Below are 20653 nucleotides of genomic sequence, written 5' to 3' on the forward strand. Positions count from 1 at the left end.
GAGGTTTGACATTGTAATCGAAAGGTCTAGCAATGGTTCAAATAAAATGCAAGCATTTGCAACCATGAGATGCGAGAGAAGTGGCATGTATGTTCCACCGTTCATAAGTTGAAACGTGATGACACCGGATCGAGAAAATACGAATGTCTGTTTAAATTATATGGATAATGTAAGGTTAATTATACATGGAAATTTAATGTGATTCTGAATAACATAAGCATGCCTTGCAAAGCGAACTAGTTGGCCATCCCATCGTATGTTGCCTTAAACCGGAGGGTAAGGAAATTGTTTCAGATAAGTCTTTAATTAGGGTGGCACCGAAAAACATACTTGCATATTTGAAACGGAAAAGACTTGAAAGTGTTTTAAATATCAAGCAGATATACAATGCGTGTTATTGAAACAACATGACGATAAGAGGTCCAAAATCTGAAATGCAACAACCTTTGAAGCTTTTGTATGAGAACCACTATGTTTCTAGGTACAAAGTTTATGAGGATAAAGTCACTATTTGTGACATATTTTGGACTCATCTCGAAAGTATCAAGTTGTACAACACATTTTTCATTGTCCTCATAATTGATTCAATGTATAAGACCAACAAGTATAGGCTTTCGCTTCTAGAAATCGTTTGTGTTACTTCTATGGAGAAGACTTTTTTAGTGGGATTTGCATTTTTGCAATCTTAAAAAAGAGGACAACGTTACATGGACCTTGGAAATGTGCAAGACTGTGTTGAAGAACCAAGAAAACACGTCGAACGTGATTTTTACCGATCGAGACACCACACTGATGAATTCGATTACAAAGGTGTTTCCTACATCCTACGCATTACTTTGTCAATATCACATAACCAAAAAAGTGAGAAGTCTGCTCATACTCGCGGTAGGCACCAAACAAATCAAGGGTGAAGACGGAAAAATGGTCAAACCTGGTGTGGTGTTGAAAAAGATAATGGATGCATGGAATGGTATATTAAACTCATCCACAAAAGACTTGTGTTGCACCGCGAAAAATAGAGAGTCGCCAACAAATTTTATTTATTCTAAAGGAAAGGGAAAATATCGATAAAACCCAAAAATAATGGTCTTCACAATCAATAGCAGATTCGGGAGTCGGTTATGCAAGGGAAAGGTATTAACACTCCTTACATTCGTTGTACTAAATGTGAACCACTTTGTCTGCCAAGGATTCAAACCATTATGCTTACGTATCCTTATTGTGCAATAAGGAAGTAAGAGTTTCATAGCTCCTAGTACAAAATGGAATGTGTGTTGATTGTTTTTAGTGAACAATGTTAACATTCACGTTCTAGCGGTTAACCTTACTTGTATGCTCGCACATAGGAGACTTAAGCGTTTATTTGTTTGCGATAAAATGGATGTGCTTGGATTACATTCTAGAAGTTAAACATGACTTGTGTGCTTACACATGAGAGGCTTAAGCATTGTTCATACCTCGGTAAAACGGAAGTAACATTTAGTGTGTGAAAAGGTTTTTGATTACCCTAAGGCGGAAAATTGGATTTGATTGGTTGTGGTTACTTTTAGACTTGGAGACAAGTATCAGACCACAAGCTAAGTACGACAGACAATCTGAGTACTTGGGAGTTAAGAGGACAATTGCATCATAACCTCTATTTTTCATCCAAAGAGTTTTTGTTTATGAAATTGTTTGGAGAGTTTAATCATTGGTACTTAGAGGGAGACAAACATCTAACCACTGGATAAGTACAACCAACAATCAGAATACTCGTAAGTTAAGAGGAGAATGGCATCCTAACCACTCTTTTTTACTCTCAGAGCACCAAATTGGACTCGTTTTATTTGTAAGTATTTTGAATGGAAGTCAAGTATTGGTCAACAAGCTAGGTACGACCGACAACCCGAGTACTTGAGTGTTGTGCACAAGTATGTACACCCCGCCTTTATCTTCTAGTTTATTGTGAAAATATTTTGAAAAGACACTTAACATTGGATCAATTGTTTGAAATTTATTTGATTAAGAAAAGTGTGAGAATAATGGGATCGAGATAGAAATATAAATGTGAGAATGGAATGGAATGAATGAGATACTTGACGTCGGATCAAGCACTCACGTTGCTTTCAAGTGAGTTTTAGTTGGAAAAGCACTTGACGTTGGATCAAGTGTGTTTTATTCTTTTGAAAAGTTATCTTTATCGTTTTATTTTATCTTATTAGTTAGCATGCAAAGGAAAGCAATGAAGGAAATTAAATAATAAACTATTACATGTTCATGGGAATGAGGGACATTTTACCCACAATGGGGGGATGATATAAACCAAATGAAATGGAAATTATCATACAAGTTTTCAACTAATACATTACCTAGAACAATCAAGTGGCCATGGTAATCCTCAAGCACAATCACACAACAAAAATGAGAAATGCAACAAGGATGCAAGTTAGGAACTAGGTCTAATCTTATACGTGATCAAAGTAGACAAATGAAGGTGAATGGAATTATATGATCACATGAGATTTTCAATAAAAAAAGAACTAAAATAACTAAAATCCAATGGACAATTGAATGCAAAATAACCACAAAGATCAAGTGAAAATTGTCATACAAATGATAGCACTCGAACTTACCATGGTGAATCAAAACCTAATCAAGAACCTAGGTTAGCCATATTATTTCAAAGTATATTAAAAAAACTCAATGTAAAAATGATTAAAAAAATCAACTTAAAACCTAATGGATTAAGCAAGTACACTTGTTAATTTCTAATTATTTCATGTCAAAAAATGCATTAACAACAATTAACCAAAATATGTAAAAAAAATGACAAAAACAAATAGCAAAAAAAATAACAAAAAGAATGCAATGGCATAACAAACAGGGGGTTTAAGAGCTGAACAGGGTGCAAAAAGGAACAGGGCGTAGGGCCCATCTGCACAAGCCCCATATATTTCTCTTGTTGGAGTCAGGGGTGTGTTAGTATTATGAGAGTGCAAGAAGGAAATATGATGGGCCAAGGAGTGAGTGAGGCCCAATGTGTGTAGGGGAAAGAGGGAAGAGATAACCATATTCAAATAAGAAACGAAAATAACATGTTTATGTTCATTTCAATATCTCACTTCACCCTGGCCCGAAACAACCATCATGCACCACACTGGAAGTCGCCTCTGGCGGCGGCGGAGAGCTAATCCAGAAATCTCAACACCATTACACTCATCTTATCATGCTTTATCCTAATCCATTAACAATTTCATTCAAATCGAAACCTAAAGCTTATACTGAATCGAAATCATGCAAGAACCCTAGGTACTAAAAAGATAAATTAAATGATCATCTAATGGAATCAAAGCCCAAGAGGTCGGGGCTTTGATTTCCCACGCCTCGGTTCATTTCCTGGTAAGAATTTTGAAGCAAGAAGGTGAAATTGAGCTTACGCTTACAAAGACTATGAATATGACAACATAATTCCGATAAGGTTCTTGCTCTGAGATTTCTTTTCCTCTAAAATTCAACTCTTCTTTTTCCGATTCTTCTCTTGATTTCTGCTTCTACCCTGCCATTCTTCTGTTGATGTTTGAATTGAATTGAAGGCGAGGTAATGAGAGAGATTCAAGGAGAATTTTAATGAATGGATTTCGAAGTGATCTGGTTCAATGATGATGAGTGAATGGATTGTAGGGGGTGATGAAGGTGAATGATTGGGATGAGTTTGATGAATCGAGAGAGTGTGGTGAATGAAGATGATCAATGATAGGGTCTGAAGTGAATCAATGAGTTAAGCTTTATAGAAGTTAGGAATTGGTTGCATATGGATTGGTGGAAGGTTAGTTACAACTTATTCAGTTAGGTTTAGAAGAATTAAAATTTTGTCAGTGGTTGCAACTGAAAATCTGTTAGTGAGCATTTTGATTTTTCTGTTACATTGGTAAGATTGCGGTTAGTTTTTATGTTATAGCAGTTAGTGTGAATGAACTGTTCAGTTAGTTGCAAGCCTGTTTTGAAATATGTATGCTGCTAAATGATTGTTGACTAGTTATGAACTGTTTCGATGAAATGGTTAGTATGCAGACTGTTAATTCAGTTGCAGTTGGATGAATTACGTGGAATTAATGCATGTCTGATGTTAGCTTTATTAGACGAGTTTTGGATTATGTTAGTGCATAATTATGGTTAGCTATTAGGTTTGGAAAGTTTGTCATGAATGTATTGTGTTGCTTGTTAATTGTTGTTATATGATGATATATTGTGAACTATTATGCTAATTTGCATTGCTGTCATGAAGAATTGGTGATGATGAATGTGATATGCAGCTTGTTATGAGAGCTTTTTGTGTTAGGTCTGCTAGTGGATGCTTAATGAATGTGTGACTGTTGTATGCTAATTGAATTGGATGCATGACTGCTATGATATATTGTTGTTATGCTTTTGCCATGTTAATGTATGATAGGGCTGCTTGCTAACGAATGCTTATATGTTATGCTTGAATGTTCCTAATGTGTGAATGCATGGCCTGCTGCTGCTATTGATGAATGCTTGTTAGTTGCTAGTGATGTTTTGCTGTTGGGTGAATGGTATTTCTATCTCATGGCCTGCTTGTAATTGTTTGCATGGCTGTTAGAAATGTATGGTTAATGGCTATGTGATTGGAAATGCTAGTTTGCTAGGCATTGCTTGAAATGGATGTTATAAATTATTTGAAATGTTTAGAAATGTAACTGCTAATGAATTGAATTGGATGCATGACTATGGTTGAATTTATGTTATGCTTTTGTATATCTGGAATGATATGTATGATAATTGTAATACCCTAAATTTCCCCCGCGTAAATTTAAAATATTTATTAGAGTAAAACAAATAAACATGCAATTTAGGATGTCACACTACAACATACAATCAACATGCTCAATCGAAAAGACACACAACACTTTACAGTTATAAAATCAATAGTAATAACTACATGTCCTAATGTTAACTTTTATTAAATCGCAGCGGAACAACAATAATAAACAGATAATTTATCATATCGAACATCAATATAACATGTCATATAAGAAATGTTAAAACATAAAGAAAGACACAACGTTCCAATTCCTCAGTGTTACACATCAGAGTAGACGCCGATACAAAAATAAAATGGAAGGCTTAATCTTTCACTCACATCTGAGCTCTTACTGCGGATTATCTGCACGTTACCAGCGTGGAGGCAACATTCAAACAGAAGGGGTGAGATATCATAATTATATAAAGGAAATCATGATAATAAGTAAGCATCAGATTATCACATGTACAACACCCATTCCACAACACAATTCCATATAATCCGCAGGACAACTATCCATACATAATAGCAACATCACAACTATCTGACATAATAACAACATAATCAACCATCCAACATAATAACAAATGCAACCAATGTACAATGCAATCAGACTCACCAACTTGACTCAATGCACGTGGTACCAATACGTGAACACTCAGGTTCACCACTCTGATCCTTACCTCATAGGATCAAAGTCACTAATTTGTTACCATCACCTCCGATGACATCTCACTAATTCCGTCACCTCCAAAATCAGTTACCGACTCAATCCACACAATGTGATTTGATGCTCACCAACAACTGACCATTTGTCTAACGACATGAATGCATGCAACATACAATACTTGCAACAACAACATCATGCATAATGACTCACCTCTGTAGTCAATGTACACCACCAATATTGGTCATCATGCATCAAACACATGTTATACAGCTCAACAACATCAATATACAACATAATAAGCAACAACAATGCATTTAAGGTTATGTCACACCATCACATAAACATTTCAATGTATGTCAACACCATCGCATCAAAAAATATTCATTTTCATGTACTCAAATCAATTTTAAATGATAGTACACACTCTCGGCTTTCCGACCATTCGAACGATACTCGGAACAAAAGTTATGAATTTTTAAAGTTTTTAAGAAAATGCTCTCAGTCTAACTGGTTACCCTAAAACCAGTAACCAGTTACACTACATCCAGTAGCGCAACCACACTACCAACACACACCTGGTAACCGGTTACCCAAAAATTGATATTCGGTTACACCCCAATTTTCAACCCCTGCATGGCCTTTGTTACACAGGGTAACCGGTTACACCCCTCAAATTTTGCCCAAAAACGTGTTTTTAAGCAGTGTAATCGGTTACTCCAATTCTGGTAACCAATTACACAGTCGCATAAGCACTTTTCTGCAACTTTTTCCAAACTAAAATCACAAAATTCATCATAAAACCCCATTTTCCTCACAAATAATTTATTTCACGTTTTAACACAAAAATCACTTTTCTAAAGCACAAAATCCCAACTTATTTACACTGAAAACATTCATAACCCAGTTCTGACTCTGACCCGAAACAACATCAATCGCACAACATTGATAACAATCAATCCAATCAATTTTATGATTCTAACAACAACAATTCATCATTCACACAATCCAACAATTAAAAAAAAATACCATAACGGTCATGAACATAGAGAAGAAGAACATAAAAAACCTACATGACATAATCTACCCACCATCATCATGTTAACCTTTAGATAATAAGAATCTCACTCTTATCTTAGAGTTCTTAGCAATAGATTCTTTGACCTTGAACAATGATGAATTTTTCTCTTGAACCATAGCCTCTTCTTCTCCCTTTCTCAATTTCTTCTCTTTTTTCCCAAATGTTACATTCTCTTAGTTTTTATCCCTCAATCCCCTTTTCTATTTTAGTTAACTTATTATATTATCAATAAATTCTTAATAATAATAATAATAATAATAATAATAATAATAATAATAATAATAATAATAGTAATAATAACCCACTCAAATTAAATAATTAAATCAATATTCATCTAATATTAATTAATTAACTAAATAATAACTAATATAATTAATTAGTTTTACTCATCACACCATCATTTCTACATTTTTGCTCTCACACTTCCCAACACCTTAGTTTCTAAGGCAACTACCCCACACCAAGGGTACATAACACATCAAAACATCAATCAACACAATACAACCACAACTATCGCATAATTAAATCATGAAAATAATCTAAACGAAATCGGGGGGTTACAATAATACTAATGATGAAATTGTCTTGCAAGGTTAATGCACACATGAGAATTGGACAAAGTCTTCAAAGTAACTTGCACTTGAAGCAACATGGTGGAAGCAACATAAAAAAAGAGTCATATGAAGCTTTGAAGGTTCAAGTTAAAATGGGAATTAGGTTTAGGATTGGTGGAATAGTTAGTTCACTTTGGTCAACTGGTTGACCAAAAAGTCAACAGTTGACCAAAAGTCAACTCAGGTAGAAAAATATTTTTTTATATGGAATGATTTGTAATGTAATATAATGATACCTTGTAATGCTAGATTGATATTTCCTTTGAAATGAATGGACTTGGAAATGAAACGAACTTGAGTGAAACATGATTTAATGGCATGGACCTTGAATAAATGATGACTTAATGAATTTGAACGAATGACTTAATGGAATGAATTTGAATGAAAGATTCACTAATGACTCTTGTATTAAGATGAAAGGCATGTGAATCATGCCATTTGAATGAATGAAAAGAACCTCAACCAAGCAATTAAGACCATGAACATGAATGAAATAGATATTGTCATGGCATGGAAATGGACCTGAACAAATGAACTTCAACCAAGCAATATGATTATGAACATGTAAAACCTTGAATGAATTCTTAATCAAGCCAATAAATCCCTCATGAATGACCAAATGATCAAGATGATCCTCAAACTTAGATGCACACACAATGGATGATAGTGCCACAACCAGAAATTAGGGTTTTAGGGATTTGATTGATCATGATGATACTTGCAACCATGGTCCAAGAATTAGAGTCAATTTATACTCCATGATAAATACAACAAAGATAAAGGTCTCACACAAACAAGCATGCCATGGGAAAACCCTGGTTTATGACTCAGCCTCAATTCAATGCTTTGTGTGATCAAGGCCTTTGAATCCATATTTTATTTCAATGCAAATGAATGTACTATAATGCTAATATGTATGCAGATGAAATCCCAAACCAACAATTAGGTGAAAATGAAAAGGGATGGGCAAATTTTGGGGTATGATAACTTGTATTCTGTCTCTGTAATGCATTTAGGAGTGTGTGTCATATATATATATATATATATATATATATATATATTTCTTGAAATACATTGAGAGTACTATTATGGACCAAGTGAACGAGAACATTATTTGTGCTTGGACCGATCAGGTTAGACACATCGGTAGTACAACAACTAACAAAGTTAAATATTCACATCCGACACTAAAAAAATGGTTGGGTAGTAAGGGTGATTTTTGTAGAGAGTGAGACGCCATGAACCAAATACTCTAAAACCAGCATAATAAAATACAAAAAACTTCTGGTCTGAGCATACCTAGTTAGAACACCTATTCAAAGACAACACTCTCTATTCGGACCTGGTTGGCAATGTATCTCGGGAGGGATTGAATTTCATTTTTCACGAAGAGAAGCGAGCAAATAAGACATGTTCGGATAGTTCAAAGTGTGGATTTACACTTAGGAAGACTTACGGTCTTCTATGTGCTTGTATCATTTAAAAAATATTACTCTTGATGCCTCAATACATATGAATGAAGTCTACAATCACTGAAAAATGCTCCAGTTTGATGATAATGGTGTGATGAAGGATGGTAAAGTAAGTATAACTATCATGACTGAGTGGGAAATGATACAAGATAAATTTTCTAAAACAGACGACACCGTGAAATTTAACATCAAAGAGAAGTTAAGGAAGATTTTCTAAAACATACTACACAAGATAACAATTCAACGAAACGACCTCCTTCATTATTTGAACACATTGATTCACATTTCTCGAATTATCCAACTTCGAAGTTTAAAAAAAGTGTTTACAAGGGTGCTCGCATTAGCAAACCACCCTTTCACCACTGATGCCGAAAATAATCCATATTTAAGAAATGTCGATTTGTATGCACAAACATATTAACCAAATTGTAAATGTTAAGGGTGATCATAATTACGGTTATAGGGTCGTATCCAACTTGCTCAGTAAAGGAGACGAAAATCACTTTCTTGTCTGCCAACAACTTTTGAAAGAGTTGACGTTGCATATAGAATTCTACACATTGTCATACGGAAAAAAAGAACATTTTGATTCAATTCACGATGCTCTTATTCCTTCTGTTAACGGTCATGTACTGGAGTCAAAATGGACGCACTTCCCTGAAATTGGCCATCTTATAGATAATGAATATAGCATGGTGTGAATCGATCTGACAATGTATAGTTTCTCAGAGACATTTTTTCCACTTCAGAGTGGTCCACCTCAAGATCCATCCAGACGCATCATGTGTATTGGCTGGATTTCAAAATCAATATATTTTGTTAAAGTTTCTTTGAATCCGGTGTGTCTTATACCAAGTACATCATTGGAATGGATGACACATTCCACAAAAGAGGCAGAAACTTGTTCGAATCAATTTCTATAAAGGTTTGAGGAGTTCGCCAAATTGAGCAAGCTTGAAAGAAAATCAAATATCGATAAGTTGATGGAGGAATCAATCGTAGATTTATACGGTGGTGCATCTTTTGATACATTTTAGATTGTAATTGATACGCTTTTTTTAAAATGTATTATCGTCAACAATGTAATCTTGATACAACTTAATACATAAGTAATATATATTCAACAATGATGGTGTAAATCTCAACAGTTTCAATTTACAAATTTTTATGGCTTACATTTTTTGTTTTTGCTTACATAGTTTCTAGTGTGATTTTGGTTTAAGGTGATTCCAGATATGCCTATCCGGATACATTCCATACTAAATAAATAAATAAACATAACAAGGCAGTTTACAGATGTTCATATTCGTAACACCTCTTTTTCGTAAAAACAAATAGGATTTATCTGGAGATGCATCTCCGAAAATGTCCCTGATGACAGAATAAAGTTTTTAAGGTTTAAAGTGACCCAAAACATGTATAAATATGGTGTCTCTCATCCCATATATTTATTTTTTTATAAAACACACCATAATTAGAGAATGAATGCATATTCCCACCTTGCATTTGTGTATTTCAATGGTACAAAGTCTCCATTTAATTTTAAGATCACCGATGACATACCTCTTGCCGATCAAATATCCAAACTGAATACTATCATGCGATATCCAGAAAGTTAGAGAGTTATCAAGCTCGAGTATTGTTCACCTCGTTTGACAGCGAAGGGAAGATACAGTTCACCAACTTTGAACTAAAGACGGACGAATATTTAAAGGTCATGTGGATTACATTTTACTATTACGCATCAAATGGTCCGATTGAAGTGGAATCGAAGATTGTAAGATTCGTCGACGATATTATTAATATGTTGCAATGTCCTGAAATACCCGTTTATAATGATATGTAATGTTAAATTTATGTTAACAATTATCTATGTAATTATGAGAGTTTTAATTTAATTTCAAATTATTTTTGTTTCTAGATCTTGCTCATAATGTCTCTGTTACTGGTTTGAAGTATCAAGGGCATTTTCAGATATGCATCTCTGAATTATACCAAATACACTTACTGAGATGCAACTCTGGACTAAAATTAAGTATAATATGGGTGACTCACTCATTTGCGTTCAATTTTGTGAGAAGTGGGTGAGTTCGGAGATACATCTCTGAATTCTAGAAACATTTCTTAGTTTTCGCAAAAGGTTTGTGATAATGTATAGAGGTGGAAAAAGAAATTCCCTTATTTTAATGGCGAGATAGTAAAGAATAAATATACAAATCTTAAGAAAAAAACATTTTAACAAAACATATGAAAAGGAAAAAATGAGTGTATTTGTTAATTTTTTTTTAAATCATGTTTATCATTTTAATAGTGTTTGTTTAAGAAATTTGGAAATCATTTTTAATATTAAAATAAAAACTAATGTAACTATTTTTTTCAAAATCAATTTTTTTTATAATAATAAACTTAACTTTAGAAGTCTCAAATTTAAATAAATCATATTTTTTATGATATTAAACAAACTAAAATTTCAGAACAATTTGTATATTTGGTGTTTAATGGATTACTATGACACATTTTTTTTGAGATTTCTCTTTACACCCTTAATGGTGAATAAACATATTTATAAAATTCTAAAATGTATTTCATGTAGTCTGAATTTCAACATTTAAATGCGCATATTACACACCAAATCACATCATATGTGAGTCATCCCCATTTTGTAAAAAATATATTTGAAGCTTAAACTCTAGATGTAGTCCGAATATCAAAATCTTTGTTGTAAAATATCTTTTTTTATTATCAGGTGTACTCTTTTGGAACAATCTTTGTAAAATCTCTTCTTCTAGGTCACTTATGTGTTCTTCAACCTTGACAAATGACCGACTACTACATTCTCAACTCCTTTATTATCTTTGATATCCAAGTCAAACTCTTGTAGCAACAATATCCACCTTAACAATCGGGGTTTGGAGTCTTCCTTAGTGATTAGGTATTTGAGTGATGCATGATTTGTAAAAATAACAACCTTGGAACCAATTAGGTATGAGCGAAACTTTTCCAATGCAAATAACACGACCACCAACTATTTTTCAGTAGTTGCATAATTCACTTGGTTTTCATTCAGGACCTTACTAGCATAGTAAATAACATGGAAAAAGTTCTCAAATATTTGGCCTAATACCGCTTCAACCGCATAACCACTTGTCGCAAATTAGCTCAAAGAGAAGTTCCCAATTAGGAGCAACAATTATAGGCGCATTGACTAAATTTATTTTTAATAGCAAAAAATGAATTTAAACAAACATTATAAAAAACAAAATCATTCTCTTTCACAAGGAGGTTGCATAAATGTTTTGCAATCTAAGAGAAGTCTTTTATGAAACGATGATAAAAGTCGGCGTGTCTTGAGAAACTTCTCACTTCTTTCACACTAGCATGACAAGGTGATTTTTCTATCACTTATATCTTTGCTTGATCAACCTTAATACCTTTTTGAAGATATTTTATGCCCCAAAACAATTCCTTCAATCACCATAAAGTGACATTTTTCCCAATTTAGAACAAGGTTTGTTTCAATGCATCTCTTAAGAACAACATTCAAGTTACTAAGACAATTATCAAATGTGTGTTTTCTAAAAAATTACAGGGTGTATGTGTGTCCCCCCGACAAGGATAGGGACACTCATAGGCCCTAGTAGGTATATTACACGAATGAGATGAAGGCTATATCATAACGGTGAGTAGCCCTGTGTGCTGGTTTTTGAGGCTATTTAAGGGACCAACTCACGTGGAGTGAGAGGCCCTGTTGGAGGTCGGTATTGCTAGGTTGTATAAGGGCGGTTAAATGATCATGTTATGACTGTTGGAGCTAAGTGCTCTCTAAGTAGTATTTGGTGGTATTTAGTGAATATGACTTGATCTCTCATTTTGACGAATGGGGTATTTATAGGGATTCCTGATCCTCAAAGGTTCTTGGAAAAGGTCGTCGTCTTCCCAGTCAAAGGATGAACTGTTGAAATAAGGATGAGGAAACTCCTGTAAAAAAGACAAAGAGAAAAAATGTGTACAATGTTATAACTATGAAAAGTAGGGTCACGTGGCCAAGAATTCTTGGTACAATAAAGACAAGGGATCGACAAAAGGTAAGGAGGAAGGAGCAAACTTTGTACGCCAAGATTCAGATGATTATGAAGATATGGTGGTTATGGCTGCAGTTGCAGATGACCATTTCGAAACCAATATATGGTTCCTCGATTTGGGATGCTCGAAATCACATGACTGGTCGAAAATTATGGTTAGAAGATTTCGACTCGTCGAAGAAGAGCAAGGTCAAACTTGTTGATAATAGCTCGTTGCAAGCAGAATGTGCTAGCGACATAGTTTTTCAAAGGAGCAATGGAGGAACAACTATGATCAAAGATGTACTCCATGTTCATGGAATGAAGTGAAATCTACTAAGTGTTAGACAACTGGTCGAAAAAGGTTTCTTAGTGATTATTAAAGGTGGGGCCTTGAAACTGTTTGACACTCAGAATAATTTGGTTTCGAAATCCCCTTTGTCGAAGAACATAAAATTTAAGACCACAATCAGTTCTATTGAAGTGCAATGTTTGAAAACTGTTGTCGACCACAAGCATAGTTGGTTGTGGCATTTGATGTTTGGAAATTTGAACTTTCTATCACTCAATCAACTGATTACTCAAGATATGGTAATTGATATAACAAGTCTTGAGATACCCGATAAACTCTGTGAAGGTTGTCTTTCGTTTCGACTATGCCAATGAGATCCATAAAGTCTTTTGTTTCGACTATGCCAATGAGATCCATAAAGTCTTTTGTTTCGACTTTTCCAATTAGATCCTCCTGCATACTCGAAGTTGTAGATTCAAATGCATGTGGACCTTTTGAAGAGCATACCAGTGATGGAAATAGGTATTTTGTTTTGTTTGTCGATGAGCTTAGTCGAAAGATGTGGATCTATATGATCAAGCGAAAGGACGAAGTATTTAAAATCTTTAAGAGATTTAAGATGCTTGTCAAAAACCAGAGTGAAAAGAAGATAAAAGTTCTGCAAACAGATGGAGGTGGCAAATACACATCCAAGATGTTTGAAGAATTCTATGCAGAACATGGTATTTATCATGAGGTAACTGCTCCTTACACGCCTCAACATAATAGAATAGCATAAAAAAGAAACATGACAATATTAGACATGTCGAGATGCATGATGAAGCAGGATAATTTGCTAAAATCCTTATGGGGTGAAGCTGTTTCCACTACTATTTATATTCTGAACATGTGCGCTACCAAGAAGTTGAAGAACAAGGTTCCTGAAGAAGCTTGGAGTGGCAAGCAACCATTATTGAGTCATATGAAAGTGTTTAGCTTTATTTGTTACAAGCATGTTCCTAATGCTAGAAGAAGGAAGCTTGATGAGAAGAGTAAACATATGATTCTGGTAGGATATCATATAACTGGTGCATACAAGATGTTCAATCCAATTAATCAAAAGATTGTGATGAGTCGAGATATTGTGATTGATGAAAATTCTGCCTGGGATTGGAATAATGATGCAATTGATAAGCCATTAATGAGTTGTGATTTCGATGAAGCAAGTAATGATGTCGAAGTCAAAGCTATTATCGATATTCTAGTCAAAGTCAAAGTAGTTGCTGACATGCCCGACACGATCAAAGTCGAAGATGGTGTAACTAGTACTAGTCAAAGACCTTAAAGAACTAGATCTCGCCCATCAATACTTCAAGATTATGAAGTGACTGGTGATGATGAAGTCACACCAGATGAAGAATTAATTCATTTTGCCTTACTTGCAGGTGTTGAACTAATAAACTATAACGAAGCCTTAAACGATAAAAGTGGAAAGTCGACTATGATTGGAGAGTTACAAGCAATTGAAAGGAACAACGCATGAAAGTTAGTCGAATTACCAACACATACAAAATCTATCAAAGTGAAATAGGTGTTCAAGTTGAAGCACAATGTTGATGGGTCGATTACAAGGCATAAGGATAGATTGGTAGCTTGAGATTTTCTTCTGAGAGCAGGAGTCAACTACTCTGAAGTATACGCACCAGTAGCAAGATTGGAGACAGTTCGACTAGTAGTTGCCTTGGCATACAGGTAAGGCTGGTCGACATTTCACTTAGATGTGAAATCAATTTTTTTAAATGGTCCTCTAGATGAGGAGGTATATGTCACACGACCTCCTGGGTTTGTGACTAAGGAGGAAGCAAGGAAAGTATACAAGTTACACATAGCGCTCTATGGTCTCAAGCAGACACCTAGTGCATGGAACAAGAAGATCGACTCATACTTGGTCGAATTGGATTCGTCAAATTCAAATCTGAGTATGATGTCTATGTTTAGGTTGTGGCACAAGACATAACAATCATTTGCTGATATGTTGAGGACTTATTAGTAATTATAAGTAGCTTGGAGAACCTGTTGCAGTTCAAAGAGCTTATGAAGAAGGAATTTGAAATGTCGTATCTGGGAAACTTGTCTTATTTCCTATGCATGGAATTTCAAATGTCAAAGCAAAGTATGGTGTTACGTCAAAGAAAGTATGTGAAGTAGATACTCAAGATATTCTGGATGGATGATTCGACTCCTGCATCTTCACTTGTCGAAACCAATTTGAAGTTGGAGAAGCATGGAGAGAAAGACAAAGTCGATGCAACTTTGTTCAAACAAATTGTCGGATCTCTGATATGTGTGCAACAGTCGACCTAATATATAGGTTTCTCAGTCGGATTAGTGAGCAGATACATGAGTGAACCAAGGGTGTCACACATGAAGGCTGCAAGAAGAATCCTGAGATACTTAAAAGGATTGATAAACTATGGAATTCTATTTCCACAAGACTTTGAAAGCAAAAAAGTTATGGTTACTTGCTATTCAGATGCTTATTAGTGTGGAGATAAGGAAGATCGAAGAAGCACAACATGTTATTTCTTTCAAGTGTTTGGTTTCCTAATCTCATGGTGCTCGAGAAAGCAAATCGTGGTGGCATTGTCGTCGTGTAAGGCTGAATATATAGCAGGATCCTATGTTACGTGTCAAATAATTTGGATCAGATTCGTGCTTGAAGAAATAGAGGTCGAAGTGAAGAAACCTCTGGTGTTGCAGATCGACAATAAATCAGCCATAAATATTGCGAAGAATCCAGTTTTGCATGGAAGGAGTGAACACATCGAAGCTAGATTTCATTTTCTTAGGAGTAAGGTAAATCGAGGTGAACTTGAAGTGAGGCATTGCTCAACAGTTGACCGACATTTTCACCAAAGGATTGAAGATCGACAGATTCCTGGATTTGAGAAAGAAATTAAGAATAGTTCAGATCGACTATGATTAACATATGTTCGACAACTTGGATTATAGGGACGTATGTTGAGATAGAATATAATTCAAGTTGTGTGAGGCCCAAGCCAAATGTTAATTAGGATTTAGAGTTTGTTACTTAATTTGTTATATTTGTTACTTAGTAGTAACTTTGTATATAAATACATGCATATGCAAATCAGTTTGCAACACAATTATTCTTCATTTATTAAAAAAATTAATTTTATATTCTCTTTTTTTTCTCTTTCACAAAAATGTCTCACGCACGAATATTAGTGATTTTTTAATTTTTTCGAAAATTCAATGAAATGACTATCCCATCATCATTTTTGTGTGAAATTTTATAGTTGATCAACATTGCAAATATTTAATGATTTAAACTAAAAAAAACGACCAAAACATTAAAATGGTCAATATAAGAGACGACATAATGCACCAAATTTTGATTGAATCACATAAAACTTTAGTCTAGATAAGAAACATTGATGTGTGTGATTGTGCACAACAAATGCTACCATACAAATTTAAGAATACTAAATTAAACTTATATTTATCTTTATGAATATGGTTTTGATTCCTTTAAAAAGAAACAGTAAATATCTATTAGATACACTTTTAGAATAGTTGAGTAGTTTCACACTTTATGGCAAATACTATTAGAGGGTTCAAATATAAATCACCTAGACTTACAAGATTCTTCAATCATGCAGTTAAATAATTGATGAGTCTTTAAACTCATCTCTATTTCTGTACAAATAAGAAAACATATTTCTTCTCTCTAATTACATCATATCATAACCATCATAAAAAAAATCTGGAAAATATTCAAAACATATATATAGATACATATACACATTGTACAATGTAAATAAAAATGTGTACTATACAATACAAACATAACCAAATTATCACTCAAAATATAAAATCGAAACTCACTATATACACAATAGGAATTCGCTCAATGAACATTGGAACTTACTCCGCTTCTTCATTTTAGTACCTTAATATTCGAGTCAGTGTTACTATAGTCTCTGAATGCATCAAAATATCGAAAACAACATTGATTCTATTATGCGTTAGGACCAATCTGAGTAACAGAAGACACGTAACGATAGTACTCGCCACAGTCAAGGATCAAAATGATTGCTTACTTCTATCTTAATGATCCTTAAGCTTATATACATTGTCAATGTAATCTTCAGTTTCCCACAAAAATGATCCAAAAGCAACAGCTTCCAAGACTAGTCTCTTCAAACTTGAAAATGAAGTCAAAATAACATCATCATTCTCAACAGAATCAAACCCTTCATTGTTAAAAAGTGCACAACTATAACTCCTAACCAAATTCACAGCCTCCTTAGATCTCAACTTAGCACATCTCTGCAATGATCCAGGGTGAAACTTCATAACATAGCACTTCAAATCTTCAATTTCCTCTTCGTATCGAATTAGCCCTTGCCCGTGCCCGATCGATTGCATGTTACTCAAATGACCAAATATGTCTTCCTCGAATCCGTAAGGATACATATCTTTAAATGAGAGGTTAGTACTCCTATGACCAAGATGAACATCATTGTTAGCCAAATTTAGGTTTCTTTCTAGATGATACCTTAAGGAAACCGACTTCAAAAAATAGCCGTATAATATTGAAGCGACATATACACGCGCGAGTAAGAATTGTCGAACTTTGGTAGTTGCCCAACTTTCTGTTACACTAGGTTTTGCTTTCAAGCCGGTCACGGTGGTTATGTGTTCCCTTATCATATCCAAAACTTCTAAAGTGTGAATAGACTCTAGCTCCCAATCTTTAGAAGGCAATATCTCTAACCTTCCATTGTAAAGACAACTTGAAAGCTTTGGAACCAAAGGAACCCGGATTTCGGAAAACTTGTAAAATATCAACAAGGACATAACATCTTCTACAGCAACTTCACATTGATTCTCTTTTATTTGTGCAATCCTCCTGCAGGCATTAGGTTTTTAAGTCAATAGTTTTTCAATGAATATCAACAAATTACAATTCTACTATCACAACATCAGCCTATATAGTATTTTTTAGGACTAAATTAGACATAAATCATATTTCTAAGATAGTAACAGAGCTTATTCAAAATCTATTGGAGCACCTGATATCAGGTATCTGCTATCGGGTCATATAGACATGAATCTTATATCTAAGAAAGTATCAAAAACTTATCTAAAATTTGTTGGACCACCTCCTATCAGATATATCTGCTATCGAGCCATCTACTATTTATCGAGCCATCTACTATTTATATCTACTTATGAAACTCTATTGAGTTTGGCTTAAGAAATTAAATGAACTGATTTTATAAAATAACAATACAAATTAGTTTATGTAAATCAGGGTAAAAATCTTCAAAATCAATTCTAAAGTCAAAAGCAACTAAACCTTTCAGAATCAGTTTTAACTGTTCCAAAAATGGAATCAAAGATAGACTTAATTAGGTAAGAATCATATATGGATGATGAAGATTAATTAAAGCTAATCATGGTTTTTACCTGTGAAGCAAGGCTTGATCGGAATCAGAACTAAGGATCATGCGAGAAACCGCAGCATCTCGATCATCAGCCAATAGTTTAAGTTCTTCTTGAACAGCAACATGAAAGAGATTACGATGATTCTGCAAAACACCACTAAGAAACTTTCCAACCGTGGATTGTGGTAACAAAGGAGAGTTCAAACTACTGAACTGACAGTGGCTAGCTCCGGCACTCGCCTTAATCACCTTCAATTTGGTGCTGTTGTTGTTGCACCTAAATTTCAAAGAAGAAGAAGAAGAAGAAGATGAAAAAGAAATAGGTTTTGTGAAGAAGAATCCTTTGATTGTAAGGTGGTGAAGACAATTTTCCATCAACGGCAAGGTTGTTTGTGTTTGTGTTGTTGTTTGTTCTATGTTGGAAGAGAATGAATGAGTTGATTAATTTGAAGTAAAAGTTGTGTTTCTTTATGATAGGATAGGATATTAATTATGATGATGATAATAATATAAAAAGAGAAATAATTGGAGTATATTAGGATAGTGGAGTGAAGTAGAGTATAATGGATAAGGTTTTGAGACTTTTGAGGTATGAGAAGGGTCAGAGAGAGAGGTTTTCTGTGTGCTCGGATAAAAAAAACGATAAGTGATAAGTGCGTATTCTAATGGGACTGTTGTTATAAGGTGTACTAGACGACAAATATCATTGTTAGTCTTATCATCAATTTGCATTACAATATGTACAAAGTTTGTTCTCTCAAGAAACCTAAGTTGTACTTACTTACTATAGCTTTATGTGTATGATAAAATGACATTGCATGTCTTTTATCTTAGGTGAAAGACACTTTATCACATGTGTCCTCCCTCTTTCTTCTTTTTAATTAATGCTCTCACTAGCTTCAACCTTTATTATGACACTTTTAAAATTTTATACTATATTATAAACCGTTTTTATCTTCCATTTTTACCCATATTACAAAAATAATATATATAATTGTTATTGTGTGAAAAATAAAAAATAAATATAAGTTTATAATATATAATTTGTGATAATATATAAATAAATATTTATGTTTTCGTGAGTCACCCTAACGGGTTTGTGAATCCAAACTAAAAAATCAAGGGGGAAGAAAAGATTTGAAAGGACGTATCAAAGATGGTTGTACGAGTGTTTCTTCAATGTCATTTTTTGAGATGATGAGCGAAGATCTAGGTAGCAAGAACTTGGTAAAGCAAGTAGTTATGACACGGTCTCGTACAAGAACATGGTGGCGAGTGAGAAGATTGACATGATAGAAGAAATCTTAATCAAATCATAATATGGAGAGGATTTGGTGGAGGAAGAAATCGAAGCGAGAAGGAATAAGGATTGTAGAAAACAAACTTGGTGATTATGATTGTCCTGAATTTGTGTTGTCTGCATTGGAGGAAAGGAGTATAGCAAAACCTTGGGAACAAGGAGTAATTGTCAAAATTTTGGAAAAAAAGATATGCTACAAGGCTTTGGAGAATCGACTGTAACATATGTGGGTAAGGAGATGGGTGCTAAACATAATACATCTTTGCCGAGAATACTACCTAGTCACATTCACAAGTGAAGAGAATCAGTTTTTTTCTTTAATGGAGAGATCATGGTTAATATACGATCATTACCTCACAATCTAGGAATGAAACCCCAACTCTTGTCTATTGAATGATGTAGTGGAACAACTAGTAGTATGGGTAAGGATCTCAAGACTCCCTATCGAATACTACGATAACAGAGTTCTCACATTACTTGGGAATGGGATAAGGAAAATTGTTAAGATGGATAAAAAGACACTATTAAGAGAAATAAGGAAGTATGCAAGATTGTGTATCCATGTAGATCTCACTAAATTGTTGTTGGCAATGTTTTTTATCAAAGGGAGGCAATACAAGGTGGAGTATGAAAGACTTCATTTGTTATGTTTAAACTGTTTGGACATTACGTTGAAGGATGTTCAGAGAAAAGAGAAGCAGGAGCATGTAAGAACAGAGAAAATGATCCAGAAACAAGTGTAAAAGCCAAATACATGACCATGAATTGTAGTTCAAAGAACTAGGAGGACAAAAGAGGTGGACTGAAGTTCAAAAAGAGTTGCAACTGGCAAAAGGAAATGGTATTTCAGGAAAAGACGATATAGTTAACGTAGGAACACAAAATATGGGATATTTGTTTATGGCTCTTAAT

The 20653-nt window shown here is 34.2% G+C and overlaps 1 protein-coding gene across 1 annotated transcript; it reads right to left on the reverse strand.

Moving 5' to 3' along the window:
* Nucleotides 1–16762: 16762 nt before the first annotated feature.
* LOC127076539 (UV-B-induced protein At3g17800, chloroplastic) lies at nt 16763–19087 on the reverse strand. Its single transcript, XM_051018221.1, has 2 exons — nt 18464–19087; nt 16763–17903 (listed from the first exon to the last, which is right to left on the reverse strand). The coding sequence occupies exons 1-2, from the start codon at nt 18814–18816 to the stop codon at nt 17099–17101; spliced, it is 1158 nt and encodes a 385-aa protein (XP_050874178.1). The 5' UTR covers nt 18817–19087; the 3' UTR covers nt 16763–17098.
* Between the last annotated feature and the right edge of the window lie 1566 nt (nt 19088–20653).

The sequence above is a fragment of the Lathyrus oleraceus genome, chromosome 4 (genome assembly GCF_024323335.1).
Source record: "Lathyrus oleraceus cultivar Zhongwan6 chromosome 4, CAAS_Psat_ZW6_1.0, whole genome shotgun sequence".
Lineage (NCBI taxonomy): Eukaryota > Viridiplantae > Streptophyta > Magnoliopsida > Fabales > Fabaceae > Lathyrus > Lathyrus oleraceus.